We start from the raw sequence: 23,871 nt of genomic DNA, 5'->3' as shown, positions 1-23,871 counted from the left end.
AAAGTCCCAGATCTGTTGCCCAGAGGAAGCCGAATTTCAGGTTCAGTGGATGCCAGACAGGTGGGAGCTCCAGTGGGGGAGCTCTCAGCCCCACGCCATGCTTTAATCCCAGAGGAAACAATGGCCTCTCGGTCTCAAAAGACATCTTGACACTGGATATCAAACTTACGGACTTCGACTCATAATATCAAAGGATCCAAAAGGTCAACTGATTCATGGAATCTTGGAATTTACTGCTGGGAGTTCAGCATGGCAACTTTGCCTCTTAGAGCTGTTGGTTCATAGTCTCATTATTGCGAAGTCTTAAAGCATCAGGAGCATAGACCCCTTGGGTTCAGAATTCTAGGTTCATGGGTCATGAGCTCACTGCATCTCAGCATCTTTGATTCTGAGACTCAGGATATCAGCGTTGGAAGAGGTCATTTTTGTTCCTTTGTTCATTCATTCCTCCATCCATCCATTCCTCCATCCATTCATCCATCTGTCCCTCTGTCCATCCATCCGTCCGTCCATCCATCCATCTGTCCCTCCGTCCATCCGTCCGTCCATCCATCCATTCCTCCATCCATCCATCTGTCCCTCTGTCCGTCCGTCCGTCTGTCCATCCATCCGTACGTCCGTACGTCGATACATCCGTCCATCCATCCATCCATCCATTCATTCATCCATTCCTCCATCCATCCATCCATTCAACAATCAGTCCTTGGGTGCTTGCTGGCACCTGAGACCCAGACAATAGCTCTCTGGGTGAAACAAGCGAGGCTGTCCAGGGAGGTGCTCCCCCAGCCCTCCACCTCCACCCCTGCCTGCCCCTCCCCGGTAACCCGCCTCGGCGGGGCCGGGCCCTACCTCGGTAGTAGACGTCGCGGAAGGGCGAGTTGACGAACTCGCGCATGTTACCCGTGCGCTCGGCGATGGCCAGGAGCGCGGGGATGGTGTCGTTGCGGCCGTTGCTCAGGTTGAGCAGGGCCTTGGGCAGACACGTCTTCCCTGTGGACGGCTCTGCGGGAAGGGGGCCCGGGGTGAGGCGGTGCTGGCTCCCGTGCCGCCCCCCAACCCCATGACGGCTCGGCAGGAGACGAGGGCTGGGGGAGCGAGAGGGAAGCCGCCCTGGGATGTGGCCCCGGCCCTGTCACATCCCACTCTTGGAGCCTCAGTTTCCCTGTCCATCCAGTGGGGACAGACAACAGCTCTGCCTGCTTCCCACCGTGCGGTGAGGGTCAAATCAACCCGTGGGCTAGAAGAGCTTTGGACTGCAGGAAGCAGCAGCCTACAGATCGGTTTGGGGGGACTTTAAAAAGAGATTTGTGATCAAATGAATGGGGGGGGGGGAAACTGCTGGTTTAAACAAAGCCAACTCACTCGCAGACTATGTCTTTACTGCAGGACTTCTCAGAGCCTTTAACATGCTAATGGGAACCGTGAACCTCTAAAAGCAAGACACAGTAGCCAGCATCTGCCCACCTGTTTGAACCTAGAATCCTTTTTCCAAGGAGCATTTACACCAGGGCACCTGGAGTGGGGAGGTGGGGTAAGCATTTCGGGGAGGGGGCGCAGCGTGCACCAAAGGACCCGAAACTACCACAGGAGGGGCAGGAGTTAAGGAGTCCACATATGCAGCATCAATACATTTAATCACATTAAACCTCCTGTGCAAGCGCTCATCCCCTTGCCAAATCTCTCACCATCTTTCTCAAGTCTCAACATCTCTCACTAAAGCTTGCTAATGTCCCTTTACACTTTTCTTTCCCTTGTGTTTATTTGTATGGTTACCGGAATTCATTTATATTCTTTAAGAGTGAGTCAATGAAAAGAAAAGCCCTTTCTGAATTAAGCAGCATCTCCCCGGGAGCTCGGGAAGGGGGGGAAGGGCCCAGCTCCAGAGCCAGGCACCCTGGGGCTTGGAGGCTGACTTTGCTCCCGAAGACCGGGTGGACCTCTCTATGCCTCAGTTTCCTTCTCAGCTACATTGAGGCTAGGAAGGGGAATCGATGAGCTAATCAGCGTTATTGATTGGCCCAGCTTCAGGCAGCTAGAAGTCCGCAGCAAACCGCTGCGGTGATCATTCCATGGGAGGTGCTTTAGGATCCGTCTCCCTAGATGCCAGGAATCAGCAGGAAGAGCTCAAAAGCTAGGCTCCAGCCCCCTCCTTCCCCAGATGCTTCTCCCTGTGATCCCGGCACCCAGGCCAGAGTGGGCACAGGTAAATGTTTCTTGAATGACTGTCTCCAGCTCCCCTCTGCACAATAGGAGGGGTCCCCCGAGTGCTGGCCAGGAGCCCACAAAGCCCACAGACAGCTCCAACCCCGAGGTGCCACTGGTCAGCTTCCCAATTGTTTTTCACGCAATTTGCAACTCTCAGCTCTCCAGGTGGACCTCATCGTCTTTCCTTCCCGAAACCCATCCCCAGCCCCACAGGCTCCCTTCTCAACGGATGGTGTCCCTGTCCAGCCAGAAACCTGGGTGTCACCTTTGCCCTCATTCTCCCGTTCTCTCCCGCATCCAACTCCCCACCCCCCATCATGTCCCATCGATTTTACCTATTTCTTTAATCCAACCGCAATTTCACCTTCTAGTTCTTTAATCCATGCCCACTGCCACCACCGTGCAGTCACCATCTCTCCTGTGTGCCCAGAAGGCCACCCTGGTTTTCCCTAACCTCTCTGGCCTTCCTTCAATCCACTTGCCGGGCAACAGCTGGAGCAGTCACCTCAGACAGCAGCTTTGACCACAGATGACCACAGGGCTTTGGCACATGCCGTCTCCCCATCCCCTCCCAGGTCTGACATGCTACTTCCTCCTCCTTTCGCCTGGTTAACTACAACTCATTCCTTAGACTCAGCTCAATGGTCACCTCCTCCAGAAAGTTCTTCTGGATTTTCCTGGCTGGGTCAAAGCCAGCAGAGCCTCTTACAGGCACACACCACAGTTTGTAATGGTGTGTTTACTCCTGTGATTGCTTGATTAATGTCACTCTTACCCAGGAGATGGCGAGCAGCGTTAGGGCAGGGTCACATCTGCTTCGCTCACTACCCCGTGCTGAGCACAGCACCTGATATTTGGCAGATGCCCAGTAACCATTTGTGAGTTAAACATTTACAAAGGGGCGAGCTGGGCACCACAGATAATTCCAAACCACAAGTGACCCAAAGTGGCTAGCATGAGGTGTGGAACTAGACTGGGGGTGAGAGCTAATCCTGGGTCCCGGGATATCCCAGGAACAGCCTCTTCCCAGAGATGGGGTGGGACATGCAGTTCCAGGGTCCGACCACCAGGTGGCAACGTGGCTCCGCCCTCGGGGTGGGGGTGGGGGGCTGCGGGAACCAGGGTCCCTAACTTCACAATTGCCAAATTGGAGGTTGTCAAATTTTGTTGGCAGGAGGGCACAGGCTCTCCTGAAAATCAGATGAGCTCATGAGCCTCTAGCCAGAAAAACATGCCGGGGCGGATCCAGGTTTGCGGAGCCTGAGCTCATACAACGTGGAGGCCCTGCTTACGAAAAAGAACCACAATTATGAATACAAAATTAGGTCCAGGGCCTTGGAAAAGGGCTCTGGGGCTTATTAGCATCATGATCTCACAGCAAAACCCTCTCTTAAGACACATTATTCTCTATGATCTCAGGGACTTCCCCCCACCCCCACCCAGACATGCAAATGCCTGGGGGAGCTTCAGAATCAGGCTAAAAGCCCCCTAATCGGTCCTCAGGTCCAGGAGAAGAGCTCAGTGAGCCCCAAGAACCAGAGAGGGGGGACAGGGTGGAAGCAGAAATCCTGGCCGGGAGGCACAGGAGCTTTGCCCAACCCTCTAGAGCCTTCTCTAGAGCAAGAGTGGAGTCTCCTGGGACCCCAGCTCAGCGCTTCACACAGATTTCTCTCATTTTACCAAGAGAAAATCGAACCTCAGAAAGGCTAAGTGACTCCCTGGAGACCAGGCTTCCCTTAAGTGGAGGTGGGTTGTGAACCCAGCGGGTGGACTCTGCTTACCTATTACATTAGCCTCTTCACCAACTGGGGCTGGATGAATCCATGAATAAGTGGCGGTTAACCAAAGCCAGAGAGGGTAAGTAACAGGGCGAAGGACATACAGGACCGGACTCCCTGTCCAGTGCTCCTCTGGGCCAGTGCAGTCTGAGCCCCGCCCTTCCCCAGCCGGCCAGCCTCCCCCCACCCCACCTGGCTGGCCCACCCACTCTCTGCCCGTCTGGCCCACTCACCCCGGAACTCCTCATCCGTCAGGCGCTTCTTGTGGGTCAGCAAGAAGGGGAGGAGCCCATCCAGGTCGGCGGTGGAGCCCCGAGACACGATGTCAAAGAGGATGGGCCTGTTGAAGACTTTGAGGATGGGGGGCGGCTGGGGTGCAGGGACCTTGGGGCTCTGAGGCTGCTTCCTGGAAGGTGTGGAGAGGGAGGCTGATGGGAAGACCTGTGCACTGCCCGCCTCACCACCCCTGGCCTTGGAGAGTGCGGGAGCAGCTGAAACCCTAGGAAGGGACCAGACTGGGCAGGGAGACGCCAAGGATCGTCTTATCCAACAAACTCTACCCAATTCCTACTGGGTGTCGTGGGGAGACCGGAAGACACACACAAGCCTGCCCAGCCATTTGTCACGTATTGAATACTTACTGTGACCAACCACACACTGAATGATACAAAGTCAGCGAGAAAACAAGAGGGCTGGCAGGCTCAAAGACACAGCAAGTCTTTCATTCATTCCATTACTCATTCATTTATTCATCCGGCAAATGAAGACATGCACGTAGGCCTGCCACGTAGTAAATGCCCAATAAATGTTAGTGGCTCAATAAATGTCCCATCTGCAACATCTACAGTGTGTCCCAGCATCTGCATGCACCTGAGAGAGACACTGAGCTACGAAGAGATGGAGAAAGGACATGACTCAAGAGAGGGCTGAGGGAGGGGAAGAGACGGAGAGAGAAAGTTAAGAAAAGGAGGCAGGCTTGGAGATACTCATTCAGTCATTCAACAAACATGAACTGGGCACCTAGCGTGTGCTAGATTCTAAGAGAGGGAGAGCCGGGAGAGGAGCCGTCCAGGCACGGGGGGAGGGGGGGGTGGGCAGGCATCCTCTCTACCGTGTTGTCCACCTGGCCCAGGGCCCGGCTCATAATAAAGGCTCGGTAAGAATCCATTCACTGAATAAACCAATAGGGAAGCGGGGGGAAGAGGCGAGAGGAAGGGAGCCCTAGGGCAGCCCAGCAGAGAGGAAGTGGGGGGCAGATGGAAGGGGAAATGCAGGCGGGGAGTCTGGGACTTGGGGTGGACGGGTGGGCACTGCAGGGGCAGAGAAAGCGCGCCTCTGGCAGTGGTTACCCAGCACCATCTTGCCACAAGAAGAGGACAGCAAATCTTCCTGCCTTTGCCCAGGACCCCGGGACTTCCCATCTCAGGGCAGAGCCTAGGGGCAGGTGCCAGAGTGGGGAAGGGGTGCTCTCCTGCGGACAGGAGCAAGGAGATTGGTTTGGCATCTAAAGAGGGCACTTGGAAGTCTCCCCCCCTCAACCTGTTCCTGAAAGTTGATTCTTAGCCAAAAAAAAAAAACTAAATAAAAAAGACTCTGCTTCCTCCTCCTCCATCCAGATCTCGCCAAGGGGGTCTTTGGGGGGTCTGAAGACCTCACACCTCAGCCACCCCCCGCCCCCACCCCGAGGACCCGCCTAAGCTTTTGGTCCTGACTGCCTGGGACTGGAGAAGTAAAGATGAGAACCTGGAGGAAGGGAGCTGAGTGGGGAGATGCTGAGCCCAGCTTCCAACGGGACCTAGGTGGGCCTGGAGACAGGGGAATGTGGATACTGAGTCACACTGCTTTCCTAGGCCTCATTTCCTCTCTCTGAGACGAGGGATTGTGCAGATTGGCCAGCATCTTTCAGACGACCCCGAGGCCACGTGTGCTGGTTTGAAACTGTTACGGGCACCAGAAAAGCCATGTTCCTTTAATCCACTCTACTGGATGCAGACCCGTTGTCGGGTGGGAACTTTTGATTAAGTTGTGACTCTGCCCATTCAAGGTGGGTCTTAATCTGCTTGCTGGAGTCCTTTAAGAGAGAGACAATTTGGAAAGAGCTCAATATGGAAGGAGCTGAGAGCAGCTAAGAGAGAAAGAAAACACCCACAGAGACCTTTTGGAGAGAAACTCCAGCAGATGGCATGTGTCTTCCCACGTGACAGAGGAACCCCACGTGCTAGCAGGCTTTCCTCCAAGAAGGTATCCTCTTGCTGATGCCTTAGTTTGGACATTTTCATGGCCTTGGAACTGTAGATTTGTAACCTAATAAATCCCCTTTGAAAAAGCCAATGCATTTCTGGTATGCTGCATTCCAGCAGCTTTAGCAAACTGAAACACCATATTCTTTGGACACACGGACCCCTCTCCGGCCTTGGGCCCTTGCACGTGCATCTCCCTCCACCTGAAACACTCTCTCCCCCTCTGTGTGACTGCCCCTTCTCATCCCCCAATGTTGAGCTTAATGTCACCTCCTCCAAGAAGGCCCCCTGGATTTCCTTTCCTGTAGGGGACCCTTCCTCTGTGTTGGTACCTGGCCCAGCTCAAATTGGATACTCATGTGCTTACTGCCTGGCTTGCCCTCTAAATGGAAGATGCCACATGAGACGCCTGCTGCCCAACACACAGGGGGCGTTCAATAACCCTTCCGTGAATGAATCACTGATTCAGCACTTAAAGAAAGGGGACCAGTCCTGACCAGGCAAGGACCCAGAGAGTGGAAAGGCTTCATAGAAGGTATACACAATTGGTAAGGGGGAGAGAGGAAGCTCAGGCAATACCGGGGCAACTCGGGACCTTCAGGACTGTCCTCCACTGCAGGCAGAGTGACCCCTGAGAAGGGCTTTTAGGGAGCGATCAAGAAAAGCGGCTGGTTTGCAGGTTTGGATCAATTTGGGGGTACATCAGAGCGAGCAGAGTCAGGACCCAGAGAGGATGGTAAACTGCCCCAGTTCAGCAGGAGCAGAGGTTCGGAGACGGAGGTGATGGGGAGACCACCTCCCCAGACTGCCAAAAGCTTAGGGAAGTGCCTGGACTTCCCAAAGGATAGGGAAGGAGGGCATGACCTCACAGGCAGAGGGTCTGCAGGCCACAGACATGCTAGAAACAGAACCTGGGAGCCTGTGTGGCAGAATGCCAGGCAAATCACAAGCAGATGCTGGAGTCCAGGCTGCAGGACTTAGGTCAACAGAATCCACTGGGAAAGGATGGAATCCAGAGAAAGTGGTCAGGGGAGTGGAGATTCCTTGACCGCAGCTAGGCCCAGCATAGAAAGCATCATCGAGCGGGTCATAGGCCCCTCCAGGGCTTCTCTCCAGCCGCCTCTTCTCTCAAACGTCCTTCAATGGAGGGAAAGGTTAATGTCTTGGGGCTTCCGACTCTTCCCAAGCCCCCAGGAAAGCCACAGGAATGAAGGTGATGCTTAGAGAAATCTCAGGAGGGGCAGCCGAGTTGTCTGCCAGGAGGAGAAGGCAGGTGGGTGGACAGATGAATCGCCAATGCATGGAGAGGTTAGTGAATGAACGAATAAGTGAGTGACTGAGTAAATGACTGAGTGAATGAACAAATGGATGGACAGATAGCTGAGTAAACGGATTGGTAATTAGATGTATGGAGAGAAGGGGAAAGAAAGAAAGGAAGGAAGGAAGGGGGGAGGGAAGGAGGGAGGGAAGAGGAGAAAGAAGGAAGAAAGAAAGATTAGAGACGAAATGAATGGATGGATTATGAATAATTTGATGGAAAGCTGGCTGGATAAACAGAAACAGTGGGGAGACGGGAAGAAGGGTGGATATTTGGATGACTGGACGATGGATGTATGCAAAGTTGGTCCTGTGGGTGGATGGATGGACAGAGACGAAAAGAAGGACAGATGGATGAGTAGACGGATATTTGAATGAGTGGATGATGGGTGGATTGGACAAGTAGACGAGCAGGTGGACAGATGGGTCAGTAGATGAATGAATGACTTTTTTAATGGATGGACGCATGGGTAGACGGATGGGTAGGCAGAAAGGTGTTATAAATGAGTAGATGACGACGGATGGATGGAAGGTCGGGTGTATGGGTGGATGGATGGAGAGATGACGGATGGATGGACAGGTGAGTGGACGGATGGGTAGACATATGGTAGTTGGACAGATAGGTGGGTGAATAAGCAGAAGAATGGAGGAGAGAGGTGGGTAAAGAGTTATGCAGATGAATGAGCTGATGGATGGATGGATGGACAGATGGACGCAGCACAGAGGAGACCGCTGATGATGACGCAGCCAGCAATACTCACTCGATGACCTTCCTCCGCCACCGTCTGTTGTCAGTGGGATGGTGACGGTAAGTGCCATAGTCAAAGAGTGAGTCCATGGGTGCCTTCTTGGGCCCAGGCACAACCGAGGACTCGTACAGGGTGGACTCCAGCAGGTCGATGGGGTTTGGCACGCCCTTGCGGAAGGCACCCTGGAACTTCATGCGCAGGTTTGGGCGCCCGTCACCCAGGCCCGCGGGGCGATTGGCGTCAGCGGGCGAGGGCGAGGGGGAGCCGTCCTCCCCCTCAAACAGGTTGGCCAGCGAGGAGAGGGGGAAGGGCTCCCCGCCGGGGGTACCACTCTCGTCCCCGGGGGGCTCGGCTGCCTCCCCGGGCCCCAAGGGGGGGCCATCACTGGGATCCGCCATGCTGGCCCCAGGCTTGTCTGCACCGCTCGGCCTGCGAAGAAGCAGGAGGGGACTCAGGGAGAGCCTGGCTGGAGGCGGGGTAGGGGGTGGGGAGGGCAGGAAGCCCCTTCCCACAAGGACAAACAGCACTGCTGCCAGCTGCTTCAAAGCCACCCTTGTAATGACAGGGGCTCGGGGTGGCCACTCCCAGATGTGGTCAGCCGCCAGCCCGGGGAGGGAGCTGCAACAGGGACCTCTTTCAAGGGCCTGGAGACGTGAGGCTGCCTCAGGTCCAGCGACCCTGGGCAGGGCCTCAGTGTGACGCTGGGACCCCAAACCTGGGGCTCCGGGCCTGCGGCTGACCCACGAACACAGGTCTGACTCCATGCTCGTAAGATGAGTTGCGCAGACCTCTTGGGAAAGCCAGTGGGGCACGATTCCCGGTGGCCAGTGCAGTGCCTGGCACATGGGGAGCACCTACTAAGCGACAACCACGAACTGTGCTTCAGGCCCGGTCTGCACAGAAAGTGCTTGCAAATCACTAGTGCTGGGTTCTTCCTCGGACATCATCATTATCCCCATTTTACAGATGACAAACTGAGGCCCCAAGACTTAATCAGCATTCCCCCCCGTGCACACGCTCTGCTCCCTGGTGCAAAGCCCTGATCCTTTCCCTCCCTCCTGTCTCTGCCTGGTTTAATCCCTCTCCACCTCTGTGTTCCCAGCTCAAATGTCCCTTCCTCCAGGAAGCCCTCCGGGACCCTCACCCGTGTCTTCCGGCTCCATGCCGGAATTGCCCCACATGTTCTTGGGATTAGTACATTCCCAGATGGTGAGAACCAGGAGGCAGTTTTGTTCACCCCCAAGTCCCCAGCACCTAGGAGGGCACTGCACAAACACCCTACAACTAAGGTATTATTTGCTGTCATTTCTCAGAGAAACTGGTGACTCAGAGGGGCAGTCACACCGCTTGTAGGTGGAAAAGCCAGGACTTGAACCTGGGTCCCTGGGGCTCCCAGGCCCAACACATAGACAGAAGCAAGGGGAAGGGAGTGGCAAGGCCCTGTGGGCTGGCTGGCAGCCTTCCCGGCCCTCTGTGGGCTTACATCCCAAGGGCAAGTTCCCTGGAACTCCCACCGTCCCACCCAGGAGCTGGGGATGTCTGAAAAGCCCTCTCTGTTCATCTCTCCCTCTTTGCCCGTCACACACAGAGGAACAAATGAAGGCTGGTTCCCACTGTGTTTGCCCTGTGGCTGCCAGAGGGAAGGCCTGGGCCCAGGAGGTGGGGGCGATGGGGCATGCACCACACCCAGGGCCACTTCCACGCAGAGCACCCACTGGGAAGGAGCCTGGACTTTGGACTCATCCCGCCCTGGGTTCACATCCCAATTCTGCCATGTACATGTGTGACCTTGGGCGAGTCATGTTAGCTCCCTACGCCTCGGCTTCCTTACCTGTGAAATGGGTACAGTCATAGTAGCTTCTCAATAGGGTTACAGAAAAATGAATGGGATCAGGCTTATTGGGTGCAGACCCCAGGGTTGGACTTGAGGCTGTTAATTATTATGACTGAAGGAAGAAGAGAGGATTAGGGGTGCAGGTTCTGAAATCAGACAGACCAAGTCCCTGTCTGGTACCTGGTAATTAGTGGTTGTTGGACCTGGGAGCAAGTCACATCCCTCTCTGGGCCTTGGTATCCTCACCTGTAAAACTCAGGTGGCAATGCCTCCTCCTTGGGTCTGTGGGAGCTGTCAGTGACCTCAGGGGCTTGTAAGGCACCCACTCAGTGCCAGCACCCAGTAGGAACTCAGGAGATATTAGCTCCCCGCCTACCAGCCAGGTAGGAGAGGGAAGCCTGGCTCTTTGGCCCCTAGCAACTACCACACACGAGAGGCTGGCATTGTCCTGCAGGAAGGGGAATCGAGCATGTTGTCGAGCATGGGGGTGCAGGCACTGAGGGGGCAGATTAGAATCTGCCGCCCCCCACCCCCACCCCGGCACAGCACTGTTTCCCTCATTGGAGAAGCCAGAGTCGGGGTGGGGGTGGGGCAGAGGAGACCAGGGCACATTCCAGATCTCTGCTGTCAGACCCCTCACTCACCACGGCACCCAGCGGCCCGGCTGGGGCAGGGTCTAAGGGATCTGAGACCAAGGCTGGGGAGGGTCCCTGACCATAGCTGAGTCCTGACAACCCCCCACCATGCATGTACCCCCACCTCCTCTAAGGAACCGCAACTCCCAGTGACATTCTGAGTTTCTGGGGGCTCCACAGAGGGACTTTGGAGCTGGCCAGCCTCAGGTTCAAATCTCCTCTCGGCCACCCACTGGCTGCTGTGCAGCCTCGGGCAAGTCACAGAGAGATGATTACTTGCCCTGTAATTATTATGAAATAATAATAATTTTTTAATCATCACCATCATCATTGTTGTAATTATGTAGCGCTCACTTGCCAAGCCCTGGCCTAGGTGCTTTGCACATCCATTTGCATCTAATCCTCTCTAGACTCTGGTCCTGACTGCTGTGGGGACGTGTGGGTTTTCACAGCTTGGGGGGGGGGGGAGGGGGACTATTGGCATCCAGGCTACAATGCCCAGGACACCCCCTTGCTCAAAGAATTATCCAGCACAACACACGCTGAGTTGATAAATCTTGCCCTAGAGGGGCAGGATTTGTTGTACAAATGAGAAATCTGAGGCTCAGAGAAGTTAAGTGTCTTGCCTGAGGTCACACAGCAGGTTAAAGATGCAGGCCCCAGGCTAACCTAATCTGTCCATTTCCTGAGCACAGGATGCCAGGCACCAGGGAGGGCCTTATAGTATCCTTCAAACCTCACAACCCTGGGAGCCTTAATGTAGTCTCTCTGAGACTTAATTTTTCTACCTGTAAAATGGGGATAATAACAACTGGCTCTTACCTCATAGGGCTGCCGCGTAAATCGGGTGCCTCTTGGGCATTTAACTAGCACTTGCTCTATGCTGGTTCTTGTCATATTTCATCCTCCTCCTCCTCATCTGGTCCCAATTTCCTGTCCCCCCCCCCCACACACACATACACCCTGTAATGCCACAGCCTGCACTTATAGCTCAAGTTAAAATCCACCAAGCCCCACCCAGGCCCTGTGTCCTTAAATTCCCAGAAGGCTGGTGAGCAAGGCAGCGGGGCTGCTCACATTTTACAGCTGGGGAGACAGAGGCTCCGGGAGAAGTGCCTGCCGCAAGCTCCCCAGTGAGTGATATTGAGCAAGGCCTCCGAACTCCTAAGCCAGGGATCCTTCCACACCACACCACCCAGGAGTGTGCATACACGCACACACGCATGCATGAGGCCGGCTCTGCTACCCTGTGGCAATTTCCTCCCCAAACGCTGCCCTGTTCTCTGCGGTCCGGAAGCATGCACTCCCAGCTCCCACTTGCCCCGGAGGTTGTTATTACACATTCCAAACCAGTGAGGCCGGCGGGAAGGGATCTGCGTGTGCCCTCTCTGCATGGGAATGCCACGCGTGTGTGTGTGCGCGTGTGTCCGCCCCCCGCGGGGGCACCCAGTTGGCTCCAGGCACGCAGAGTGGGGCGTGATCGGGGTGTCACACGTCAGAGTCCGTGGGGATACCCCCACATGTCAACATCTCCCCGACCGCGTTCATCGAAAAGCAGCAGTTTTGCTTTAAGTATCCAAACCCTTTTGGGAACCCCTTTTCGTCTCTCTGCAGAGGTGGCTGTGGCAGGATTGGGGGTGGGGCATCTGAATCTCACCGTCCAAGGAGCAAGGACGGGAAACCCTTAACTGTTCTTTACTGAGCACCTATTATGTGCCAGGCGTGGACAGAACAGAAAGAAACCCCTCCCTCTCGAGGCCGGCATTTTGGGGAGGCTGGGGGGTGACAGTAAGCCACGAGACCCACCACGAAGCAGAGTTGTTATCCGGTAGTGTTAACAGCTGCACAGACCAAAGAAGAGCTCAGAGTGGCAGAGTTAAGGGGTGGCAGGGGTTACGAGCAGGGCCGAGCAGGGGTCCCCAAGGCTTCCTTCCTGCCCTGGACAGCGGCCTCAGGCTTTGCCCCCTGCCCGGAGGGGAGGTTGTGGGGCATGGAAAGAGCGTGACCTCCACTCACCAGCTGGGCGAGCTTGGGCAAGCATCTGAGCCTCTCTGAGCCTCCCTTTCCTTCCTGTCAATGAGGGGTCCGGATAAGGTTCCTGTGAGAACCTCATGAGTCAAGAAGTGTGTGGCACATAGTAGGCCCTCGGTGAACAGATTGCAAGACTAAGGGAACAGGTGTCTTCTTTCTGAGAACTCCGGATCCAACGGGGGCCGGCGGTGCCCTGCTCCTGCCCCCGCCCCTGAGTGGAGGGTGGAGGAAAAGCCCATGCTCACAGTTACCTGTGACCTGGCCTGATCTCATGGAAACCCTGGCGCCCTGTTTGTCAAATCCCATCCTCCTGATTACGTGAGCAAGCAAAGCTGCTTAAATCTGGGGGCAAGTTTGGGCATGCAGAGGCCACTCCACCCCAGGGGCAGAATCCCCGGGAGCTGGTCCTCTCCTGCCTGGCCTCTGTCTGTTGAAGCCACCTGTTGGCAGGGTGCTGGAGAAGCCTGGAGGTGGGACCCCACTACACACACTGCCCTCAGGAAGCTCACGGTCTAGGGGAGATGCAGATGGGCTCTCCCCCTTGGGCTCTGGCGGGAGCTCTTCCCTCTCTGCCTGGAACGTCCTTCCTTCACGGGCCGGCTGCTCCTCATTCTTCAGGTCTTGTTCCAAATGCCACTTCCTCCGAGAAGCCTTCCTGGGTTCTCCCATCTAAACTGGGCCCCCTCATAGTTCACTCAGGTCCCAACCTTTTCAGCACAGCTCCTCTTTGAGCTCCAACATTTACTTACATGATTATCTTATTCCCCTCCTCTCTTTCCTAGCTAGAATTTTAGCTCCAGGAGGTAGGGTCCATTCTGTGCCCACCGTCTCCCCAGCACTTAGCATTGTGCCAAGCCACGATGGGACATCAATATATATTTGTTTGTTTTTAACGTGTAAGGCCTGAAGACCTCTGGGGTTCCGGGTAGGGGCTGGGAAAAGGAGCGCTGATTCCGCCGAGGCATGGAGAAGACAGAGGTGTGGAGTGGGGGGGGGGGGGGGAGGGAGTGCAGAGGTCACTGGGGAATGGTGAGGCCTGAGGCACCAGGAGAAGCAAGGCAGGAAGGAAGAAAAACTGGGTGGGTTGAAGGGAGGATGAATGTGTAGGAAAGTGGATGGGAGGGTGGGTGGGAAGGTGTGTAGGGGGCAGACGGAGCAGGGACCAGGTGCCCGGGCTCCCAGAGGGGCCCAGTGTACTTGCTCGTCCCCCATCCTGGGGTCCCCTGGCCATTGTGTCATCGTCTAATAAATACAACTATGAGCCTGTCATCCCAGACCAGCCTTCGGAGGGGACGGTGTGGGTAGAGGAGGAAATAGGAAGAGGGGGACCCTGAGGCTTGCTGATGCCAAAGAGAAAACAACAAGTGAGGAAACTGAGGGTCAGAGAGCCACCACTCACCACTGCGGCTGGGCTCAGGAGAGGGGGGGAGGTGGGAGTACAGCCCATGCCTGCGCGGCTCTGAGTCCTTTACTGCTCATGGGACCAGGGGTCAAAGGGCAGGGCAGATGGTGGGGTGGGAGGAGAGTGGTGCAGGGTTTGGGGGGGGTGGGGAGCCTCACAGGCCCTGGAGCCAGGCTGCCTGAGGTTCAGAGCCCAGCTCTGCCGATCTGCCAGCTCCCTGACCCCGGGCAGGTGTCCGGCCTCCAGAGGCTTCGGTTTCCCTTAAAGGAGCAATGACCATTGCGGACTCTACACCGGGGGGCTGGTGTGAGGTTAAAATGAGATTAATGCATGCAAAGCCCAGAGCCCAGCACCTGGCACACGCTCAGTAAAGGACAGCTGGGGTCATCATCACCATCAGAATATTTATTCCATTATTAGTATTAGGGAAGGGCAGAGCAGACGGACAGAGCAGGGAGGCGTGACCGCCAGGAGGCCAGAGCCTAGGAGGGGGACTCTGGCAGCCACCATGGGGAGCTCAGGCCCTGGCCAGGCGATGCCTGCTGCCTGCCAGGCTGCCCGCGGCTCCCGGGCTCTGGGGAGAGGCAGGCGTGCAAGGCTGGGCCTCCCGGGCGGGCGGCAGTGGAGGCATCACGCCACACCGGGCACCTTCCCCAACTGGCCTTTATTTATCCAGCAGGTCTCGGCCCAACCCGCTTCCTGTTTGCCGCACAGAGGCCGCCTGTCCTGTGCAGACAGAGTTCCAGTGTCCTGCTGGGTCCCCCTACTCGGGAGGGTGCCCCTTCCTGCTCACCCCACCCAGGTGGGGCAAGGCTGGGGTGATTCACCGGGCCTGGCAAGGGGCAAGGCCAGCGTGGCCGTGGCAGCCTCGTGCTTGTTCAGCAAGCTCCTGGCTGGAAAGAGGCTGAAGGCGAAGCAGAGCCCCCCTCCCAGCCTTCACGGGGACCCCCGTTCATCTCCAAGGGTCCCTGGTCCTCAGGGGGAGGGGTGGGGCATTTATATAAAATGTGCAGGACAGGCAAATCCAAAGAGAGAGAAAGCAGCTGAGTGCGGTCCAGGGGCTGGGGGGAGGGGAGTGACAGCTAAGGAGTGCTGGGTTTCTTTCTGGGGTGCTGGGAATGTTCTGGAATTAGGTAGTGGCAGTGAGGCACAGCTTTGGGAATGTACTAAGTGCCACAGATCGGTCCACTTTAAAAGGTGGAGTGCACGGGCTCTGAAATGATACTCCACTAAACCCTCCACTGCTCTGTGATCTCGGACACATTGCATTCCCTCTCTGAACCCCAGCTTCCTCATCCCTCACTGGGAATGGCATGAGGATCGGACGCACATAACGGTTTAGCGCCGGGGCTGGCACCTGGTAGGGACTCAGGACGCGAAGTCCCTCCCCAGGGACCTCCAGGTCCCTCTTGCCTTGCTTCGAGCCTCTCAGAGCACAGCCCCAGGAGGGGGAGGCCTCACCCCTTCTCCCTGGCCCAGCCCCCACTCCTGGGGGATAGTCACAACCACAGAGAGCCCGAGCGAGGCCGTCGGAGTCTCAGAATTGCCCGACCTATGTTCTGCTCCCCACCTGCCACTCGCCTCCCCTCTCTGGGCCTCAGTTTCCCTATCTGCAAAGTGGGAGAAATAGCTATCTCCACCTGGGGTATGTTCTCCCTGAACTCGCTTTGTAAGTATTCATTATACTGCACATGATTAAAAAATAAAACAACAACTCCAGTCCCACCGGGCTGTTGCAGGGATTAAATGAGGTCATTCAAGAAGTCAGGGACAGTGCTTGCCACATAGCAGGCGCTCAATAAACGGCAGCTGTTTGATTACTACTGTTGACAGTCCCTGAATTTACGGGGTGGGGTGGGGTGGGGGGTAAGGGTCGAGGTCAGGGCAGAAGCAGCTGGAACCCAGGCTCCCAGATTCTCTGGCTTCACAGCCAGGGCTCGGGACCCAGTGGGCAGACTCCGCCTTCAGGTAGGGTGTTCTCACTTCCCCCAGCTCTCGCCAGCCGTGGCAGGGGCTCAGGACAGTGAGTGCCTGATTCCCCAGCTGGGAGACTGAGGCCCGGAGAGGACAGGACGTCCCACCCATCCCATCCCCAACACGCAGAAGTCCCGAGGCCCCCAACTCCGAGGACAGAGCAGACACCCGAGGAAGGAATGGGCTACCAAGGGAGCCCAAAGCAGCAGAAAACCAGTTGGAAATCCTCTCTGTCCCCGCCTGCCTCACCCCCAGCCTACGCCAACAGCAGGCAACACCGGTGCGTGACACGCTGTGCCTCCCACTGACTGCATCCAAATGATGACTCGAGAGGTTAGGTGCTATTAACTCCACTCTCGGGTGAGTATACTGAGCGCTCAGTATAATATGCCCGGGGCTGAGCACCCGCACATATTATCTCCTGCCCGGGGCCTCATTGCTATCCCCATTTCACAGATGAACAGACTGAGGCTAATTGCTGTGCCCATCGCTGGGCTGCCCAGCCCTTGCAGGTGTCGGTGCCTTCTAAGTGCAGCCCCAAAGCCCTGCACAGGCCTGGAGGAAACTCGCATGCAAGCTCTGCTATTCCCGTCACTGCTCAGTCTCCAATACCAAGGCCAGGGCCTGGCACATAGTAGCTGCTCAAGATACATCTGCTGAATGAATGAATGAATGAGCGAATGAACAAACTCATCCCTACAGATGAAAGAAATCAAAGGCAAATATAGTCACTCTGTCCCAGGCAGCCAGGTCTCCAAAGCTGAACCTCTACCTGACTAACACATTACCTGGCTAGCTTCCTCCCGCCCATCCTCCACCAGATTATTTACTGAGCACCGAGCACCTACTACGTGCAGGGCTCTCTGAGTTAAGACATCTAACACCTCCAACCCCCTGCTTTGAAGGAGGCAGCTACCATGAGCCCATTTTGCAGATGGAGAAACTGAGGCTCCGCAAGGTCAAAGCAGGGACAGAGCTGGAGTCCACGTTGAAGTAGCCAGGCCCCTCCAATGCCCCTGCCTTCCCGGTTGGTCTGTTCAATCACTCATTCTTTCCTTCCTTCCTTCCCTCAGCCTGCAGGTATTCCCGAGGCCCTCCTCTGTGCCAAGGGCGCACAGCAATGTACCAGGCTGGCGGGTCCCTCCTGAGGCAAGTGGGTCCCTTCTCTGGTCACTGGAGTCTCCCAGAGCCCATAGACCACCTGGGGCACGTCTTGGAGATTCATACACACACACACACACACACATGCACACGCACACACACACGCACACGCACACACACACAGGGAACTGTCCCAGAAAGCAGTCAGGCCTCCAGGTCGGCGGGGTGGAACCCAGGCCACCCCACCCTCGGGGAAAGACAGGCCCTGGGCAGGACTGAAGGCCCTCTGTGGAGGTGGCCGTTACTCACCACGCAAAGGAAAACAAGAGCACTGCCGTTTGGTCAATGGCCCGCCTGTCTACCCCCGTGCTCCCACCTCCTTCTCTGGACTTCCCAGCCCCCTGACTCACTGAAAGCAGACCTGCGAGTGGCTGTGGAGGGCTTCTTGTGTGCCTGGCATGATCTCATGTGATCCTCCCTCAACGATGAAGAAATGTGCTCAGAGAGGTGGGGTGACCTCCTTGGGGACACACAGCTACTGGCCAGGACTCGCGGCAGGAAGGGGAAGCTGGGGGCCAGGAAGGTAGCTCAGAGGCAGGAAGAAAGCTGGAGTCACAGTGAAACCGAAGGTCTGGCCTCCCTTCCTCATTGCTGCCTGGTCAGGGGGTCAGCTCATGGGACCTAAGTGTACCCAAAGATAAAGGATTCCAGCCCAGGGTAGGCATGGCAGTGGAATAATCCGAATCCCCCTCAAGCTGGCAAAGCTGTGACTCCAGCAAATCCTAGAAGGTAACCCCACGAACAGAGAGGCCAAGCCACTTCCTGAGGTCACACAGCCCTGAGTGGCAGAGCTGGGATGTGAATCGTGGTGGGTCAGACTCCAGGAGGAGCAAGGCCAAGGTGGCTTTCCAGGCAGGAAGCTGAGCCAGTCACCGGGCTTTGCAGGGATCCCATTCTTAGTCTAGACCAAAAGGACAGGCTCCTGAGGACTCACAAACGCCCGGCCCTATGGCCCCCTGACCCAGTGGATGAAGCACTGAACTCAGAGTCTCTCGGATCTGGCTTCCAGGCCCAGCTCTGCCATGCACTAAGCTGACCATCCCCGGGTAAACTGCTTCCCTTTCTGAGCCTTGGTTTCCTCACCTGCAAAATGGGATTCAGCATTCCTGCCCTGCTCACCTCCCATAAGGTGAGGCTGTGACATTGTCACAGTAAAAACATCAGGCCACAAACATTGATTATAAAATAAACAGTCAATGTTGTGCTGGAGACAATGCCCAGCCCTTTATGTGCATTATTACCCCAATCCTGACAACCACCCAACGAGGCAGGCACTGCCACCAGCCCCATTTTACAGATGAGGAAACTGAGTTCAGAGGAATAGGAGCTTGTTAGGAGCCTGGCTCTGGCCGCGGCATTTAAGCATGGAATCATGAGAGTTGGAAATGTTGACAGTTCCTGGTGCTCAGTCAATACCCATAAATATTTTGTGGTTGAACAGCATCATCCTTTGTCCAAACGCCAAGTCTAACTTATCCGCCCACCTCCATCCGCCCACCTGGCTGGCACGGATGGGCGGACAGAAGGTGCCCCAGGGATGAGCTGGTGGAGAACATGCCTGGAACAGGCTGGGAGTCCAGGGGAGCCAGGGCTGGAGGAGGAAGAAAACGTGGGTTTCGGAGCCCAATCTGTGTGCCTGGATTGCCCTGGCAAACTGGGAACTGAGAATCCCACTTGACAGATGACGAAACTGAGGCTCAGAGAGGACCAGTGACTTTTCCAGGCTCCCCTGGTGGGGGAGCAGCAGGCCCAGGGTTTGTGCCCAGTAAGATGAGCCCAGGTCCTCTTAAGACCACAGAAAGTCTTCCCCATGGTTCCAGAACCCACCCACAGCCTTCAGTGCCAGAGGCCCAGGTGGGTACGAGGGAGAAAATCCAGACAAATGGGGACAGGTAAGCTTGAAAAGTTAAGGGCATGGATTTTGGAATCACACAAACAGGACCTCAGCTCTCTCCTCTTGGAAACAGGTACAATAATAATTTTATCCAAATGTGCTGAGGGAGTGCTTGGCTCAGCACCTGGCACAGAGTAGGTGTTCAATAAATGCACATTATCATTGTAATTATGCATGCCAGGCCTAGCTGAGGTAACAGGGCCTCATACCAGAGTTCAGAGCGGCTGCCATCAGCCCAGGATCACAGGTATCTCAAGAGATCTGAATTAATCTTTAACGGGTGAATTCCTGTTCCTAATTGGCGATGCAGAAAATTCCAGAGCCCTAGCTGGCATGAAATGTTTTCTTGGCTCCCCAGACACTATCTATGATAAGAAAAGGAGCTGTTTCCCAGGTCTCTATGATTTGGTGAGGGGGCCTGGAGAGTCTTTCCCAGAGTCAAAGATGGGGAAACTGAGGCAGGCAGCAGGGTCAGGGGTCTGTGAGGGGGAGAGATGCTCACTCCACATGGACCCCACATGCCCAGGAACAGAAGGAAGGGCTCAAAAAAGCCAGGCCCTCTTAAAATCATTTCATTCGTTCAGTAGACCCTGCAATAGGGATTTCCTGAGCGCCTACTATGTGCCAGCTAGAGGGAGGTCAAGTCTTGTGCATTTCTTCCCCTCTGCATCTCCTTCAGGCTGCCCTCTTCCACTCCCCCTGCCAGGGCCTCACTCTTCTTGCCTGGATGCCTTCCTCAGCCTGGAGACGCACAGGCCTCCCTGCCTGGCCCCCTCTGAGCTCCCCCATAAGGGGGAGGGGCCAAACATGGCCCTCTCAGCTTGGACTTTCGGGGCCCCTGGGTCTGCCCTGGGCCTGCCTACCCAGCCCCTGGCCTTTCCCACTCACAGCTCGCACCCCAGGCCAAGAGTCCGATTTCTCTGCTCTACGCAGTTCAGGTTCACCCATCAGGCAAGCCTTGGCTGCTGCAGTCCCCATAACCCAGAATGTTCTTTCTCCCACTTCTGCCTTTATTCCTTAAAGTGCAACTCAAACACCACCTCCACCACTAGGCCTTCCTTCATCCCCTCTGAGTCTGCTCTCCCATCCTCCAGAGACGCCATTTGGACCACCATTCACTTACTCATTCATTTATTCATTCTACATCCCATGTTTACTGAGCATCTAATATAAGTGTACACCCTGGCAACTGCCCACAAGTCAGGGTGCTGCCCAACGGGAGACCACAGTTGGCAGAAGAGAACCAAAGGGGCAAATGCAGTCCAGGGGAGTCAGCAGTGGAGGACAGGATTCTCCCATCCCCTCTGGCTGGAGCTTGGCTGGGTGAGAATCACCCCAGTGCCCCAGTGCCCGGCCAGCGCCTGGTGCAGGTGGGCGTTCAGGAAAGTTTTGTGGGTGAAGGGGTACATGGCGGGGGCACAGGTACTGGGAAGGTGGGAGAAGCCTCCATGCCCCTCCGACACAGGCATCTGGGTTTTGCTTCAGGAATCCCAGGCAGCTTCACAGAAGCACAGGCCAGGGGCCCTTACACGTTTTTTCCTCAGCTGACCATTCCCTAATCCTGGGGAAATAACCCCATTGTGGTTTGACAAACATGCCTGGGCTACGGTGGCCAGTTGCTATTTGTTTGGGAGCCCCTCAATTTACCAATAAAGGTAGGAAAGAGGGGGCCCCCGGCAAGTCTGGTTCCCACTGTTAGACAAACACAAGGGAACTAGAGAACTGGATTGGAACAGGCCGATTTCCTTTTCTCATTCCCTTTGATTAAGAAAAATGTTTGGGGCCACAACAACAGCCATTCTCCCTCTGGCACAGCTCGCACTTGGCTGCGGGCTCCGCAGGGGCCATCTGTCTTCCGTACAACCCTGGGGAAGAGGCTGAGCCTGGGGGTGACCCTCATGGCACCCCCCTTTTACAGATGACCGGGGGAGGCGCAAACAGCTAAGAGACCAGCCCAAGGTCACACACTGGGTTGGGGAGCAGACAGGGGTCTTGGATCCAAACAGTGCCCACCCTTAACGCCTGGGACCCACATGCGACCCAGGCCCAACCGCTGCACCCACCATCCCTAAAGAAGCCACGCTCTCCGCTCTCACCTTCCTGCCGAGGCAGTTGCTCAGTTACCCGCCCCCACCCATGCCCTCTAGCTAAAGCTGATAAAGCTTAAATCCTTGAGTGGTTCTTAGCATTCCGGAAAGAAGTTCAAAGGTGACATTTTGCTTAGAGTTTCAGGGGTTCACCCTCCTGTTTTAGAGGCCCAGCCAGACTAACAACAGAGCTGCCGGGTCCTCCATCGTTTCCCGGGCACCCCAGAGCTGGCACAGGGACAGGTCATTGGAGCCCCACACTCCTGGGTTTCAATCCCATTCGGAAGCATCCCCAGCCTGAGCCTCAATTTACACATCTGTAAAATGGGGATAAGAGAATGGATGGGGGAGTAGGGTAGAAGGCAGCTCAATCCACGTGTCTGTGGTTGGTATCCCGAGGCAAGCTGTAGCATGGGAGGTCTCTGCCTGCCCGGGGGAACTTCCTGGGTGTTTGGGGTGGAGCCGGAGGTCAAAGATTTTTATGCCACTTGCCGGCAGAGCCAACTCTCTGGGACTCAGTTAAGTGTCTTTGGAAGATCCCGGCTCCCAATTCCCTCCCACTTATTCCAAGGGCGGAGGGCAAAGCGGCCGTCCCCCACCGCTCTCTCCCAAACCCCCCAAAGTGGGCTGCCGGGCCTCCTGACCTCCGGGCTCCCCAGCTGGGATCTCAGGGACCCGGGGGACAGCTCCCAGACCTGCAAACTTCTGGCCCACTTTGGCGCCCATTTCACGGGTGCTAAAACCAAGGCCCAGAGAGGTGGGACCCAGGCCCAAGGGCACCCAGAGGGGCAGCGAGCACCGGCTGGACTGCGCGCACCCCCCCACCCCGCCCCCACGATTTTGGAGTTTTCGGACCCTCCAGAGCCAGCGGGGGACCGCGGCGACGACCCCAGGCGCGCGAGGGCACCCCGGCTGGGCACCCCCTCCCCCGGCCCCCGGCCCCCGGCCCCGAGGGCTCCGGCCCCACTCACCTCCCGGACCAGCTGCGCGCGGGCGGCCGGCGGCGCGGCGCTTCCTGAATCCCCGGCCGCCCGCCCGCGTCCCTCCTCCCCGGGCTCAGGTTCCCGCCGCCGCGCGCCGCCCCCGACTCCACCCCGCCCCCACCCACCCCACGGCCGGCCCGCGCACCCACCTCTCCCACCCCGCCCGCCCGAGGTCCCGCGACGGGGGAGGCCTGACCTGGAGAGTGGGGGTCGTGATCCCTGGGCAGGGGTGCAGGCGCTTCTTGGAATCTGTCTTGCTGGGTGATCTCGGGCTCCTGATTTCCCGCCCGGGCCTGTTTCCCCACCTAAGGGGCACCAAGGTGGGTGCCTCGGCTCGTTCATTCCACAGACAATTCATTCAGAGAGGGGTCTGATAGCTCAGGTAGCTGCTGGTCCAAGGCGGGAAGACATCTGGGTTTCAGACCGTGATAGTCCAGGACTAAATACGTGGGGGCTTTTCTTCACTTTTCCGCCTAGCACTTAGCATGGAACCTGGCACAGAGCAGGCGGCTGGTAGGTATTTTTTTAATTGAATGAAAGTGAGCCCCAACATGCAGCCCGGCCTTCTTTCCCAGGGCTGAATCCACTTGAATACCTCCGCGGGATGGGCAGCTCACTTCCATTCAGGCAGTGAATTTCCATTCAGGGAAAATGCATTTTGTATCGTTTTTGTTGCTCTGACCAAGCTGAGCTGACCCGGCCCTGGTAGGACGGTAGGGTAGGTCCTTTCCCCTTAGCTTGCGAATAGAAATATCTCTCAATTTAGGTTAGGCAGCTAGAAAGTGGAATTTTAGAATTGTTGGAGAGAATAAAAAGTGATGTGTTCAAACCACCAGTGAGTGCACTGACGAAGAAACAAATGTTAATAATTAATTCACTCACTATGGGTCTGTAATTACGTGATGGAGGCATGGAGGGGGAGGCAGTGTTACCCAAAAGTTCCTCCTAACCAGGCTAAGAGGTAGGGAATGCCGTGCCCACTTTTCAGATGGGGATACTGACGCTTAGAGAGGAGAATACCCTCCCCAAAAGCTGCTCAGTGAGTGGGTAAAGAGGTCAGAGGAAGCTTTCCCTCCGGTTTCTGAAGACTGAAGCTGGGAAGCTTCTAGGAGGAAACAGGCAGCTGTCTGGAAGCCCAGAGAAATGTAAATAGAGGGGTCCTCACGCCTCCCCGCTAGAAAGCATCCCCTCTAGGCCTGGGGGTGGGAGGCGCACACAGAGCTAAATCTGGAGCCCATTTTTGCAGGTAGGCTCTTCTCAATTAAAAGAAAATGACAAAGATGATTCAGGCTACAGGGAGGTGGATGGCAGAGACGGTGACTTGCTCCCCACCAAGGCCAGGGGTAAGGGGCACCAGCCCTCAGCATCCATCTAGACACCCAATGCCCTCTTGACGCCCATTTCACAGACTAGGCAACTGAGACCCTGTGATGGTTAGGGTTGTGTGTCAACTTGGCCAGGTAATGGTACCCAGTCGTTTGACCAAGCAAGCATTGGCCTGATTGTTACTGGGAGAAAACATTTCCTGGACTTAAATCATCAGTAAGGTGATTGCATCTATGGCTGATGGCATCTACAATC

The 23,871-nt window shown here is 56.1% G+C and overlaps 1 protein-coding gene across 2 annotated transcripts in view; it reads right to left on the bottom strand.

Moving 5' to 3' along the window:
• Positions 1-22,339, bottom strand: part of TRPV4 (transient receptor potential cation channel subfamily V member 4) — a 36,740-nt gene extending 14,401 nt beyond the window's left edge. The window contains exons 1-4 of one of the 2 annotated variants that reach the window (XM_077160070.1): positions 22,279-22,339; positions 8,302-8,718; positions 4,217-4,389; positions 850-1,002 (exon numbers count right to left, since the gene is read on the bottom strand). In XM_077160070.1, coding sequence (XP_077016185.1) covers positions 850-1,002; positions 4,217-4,389; positions 8,302-8,687 — 712 coding nt within the window. In that variant the 5' untranslated portion in view covers positions 8,688-8,718; positions 22,279-22,339. The remainder of the gene's footprint in view (positions 1-849; positions 1,003-4,216; positions 4,390-8,301; positions 8,719-22,278) is intronic. The other variant, XM_077160071.1, reaches the window with a different exon arrangement.
• Positions 22,340-23,871: the final 1,532 nt, after the last annotated feature.

This window comes from Tamandua tetradactyla, chromosome 5 (genome assembly GCF_023851605.1).
Source record: "Tamandua tetradactyla isolate mTamTet1 chromosome 5, mTamTet1.pri, whole genome shotgun sequence".
Classification (NCBI taxonomy): Eukaryota; Metazoa; Chordata; class Mammalia; order Pilosa; family Myrmecophagidae; genus Tamandua; species Tamandua tetradactyla.
Note: the sequence above shows the minus strand (reverse complement) of the source record. Positions and strands in the feature narration are given on the sequence as shown.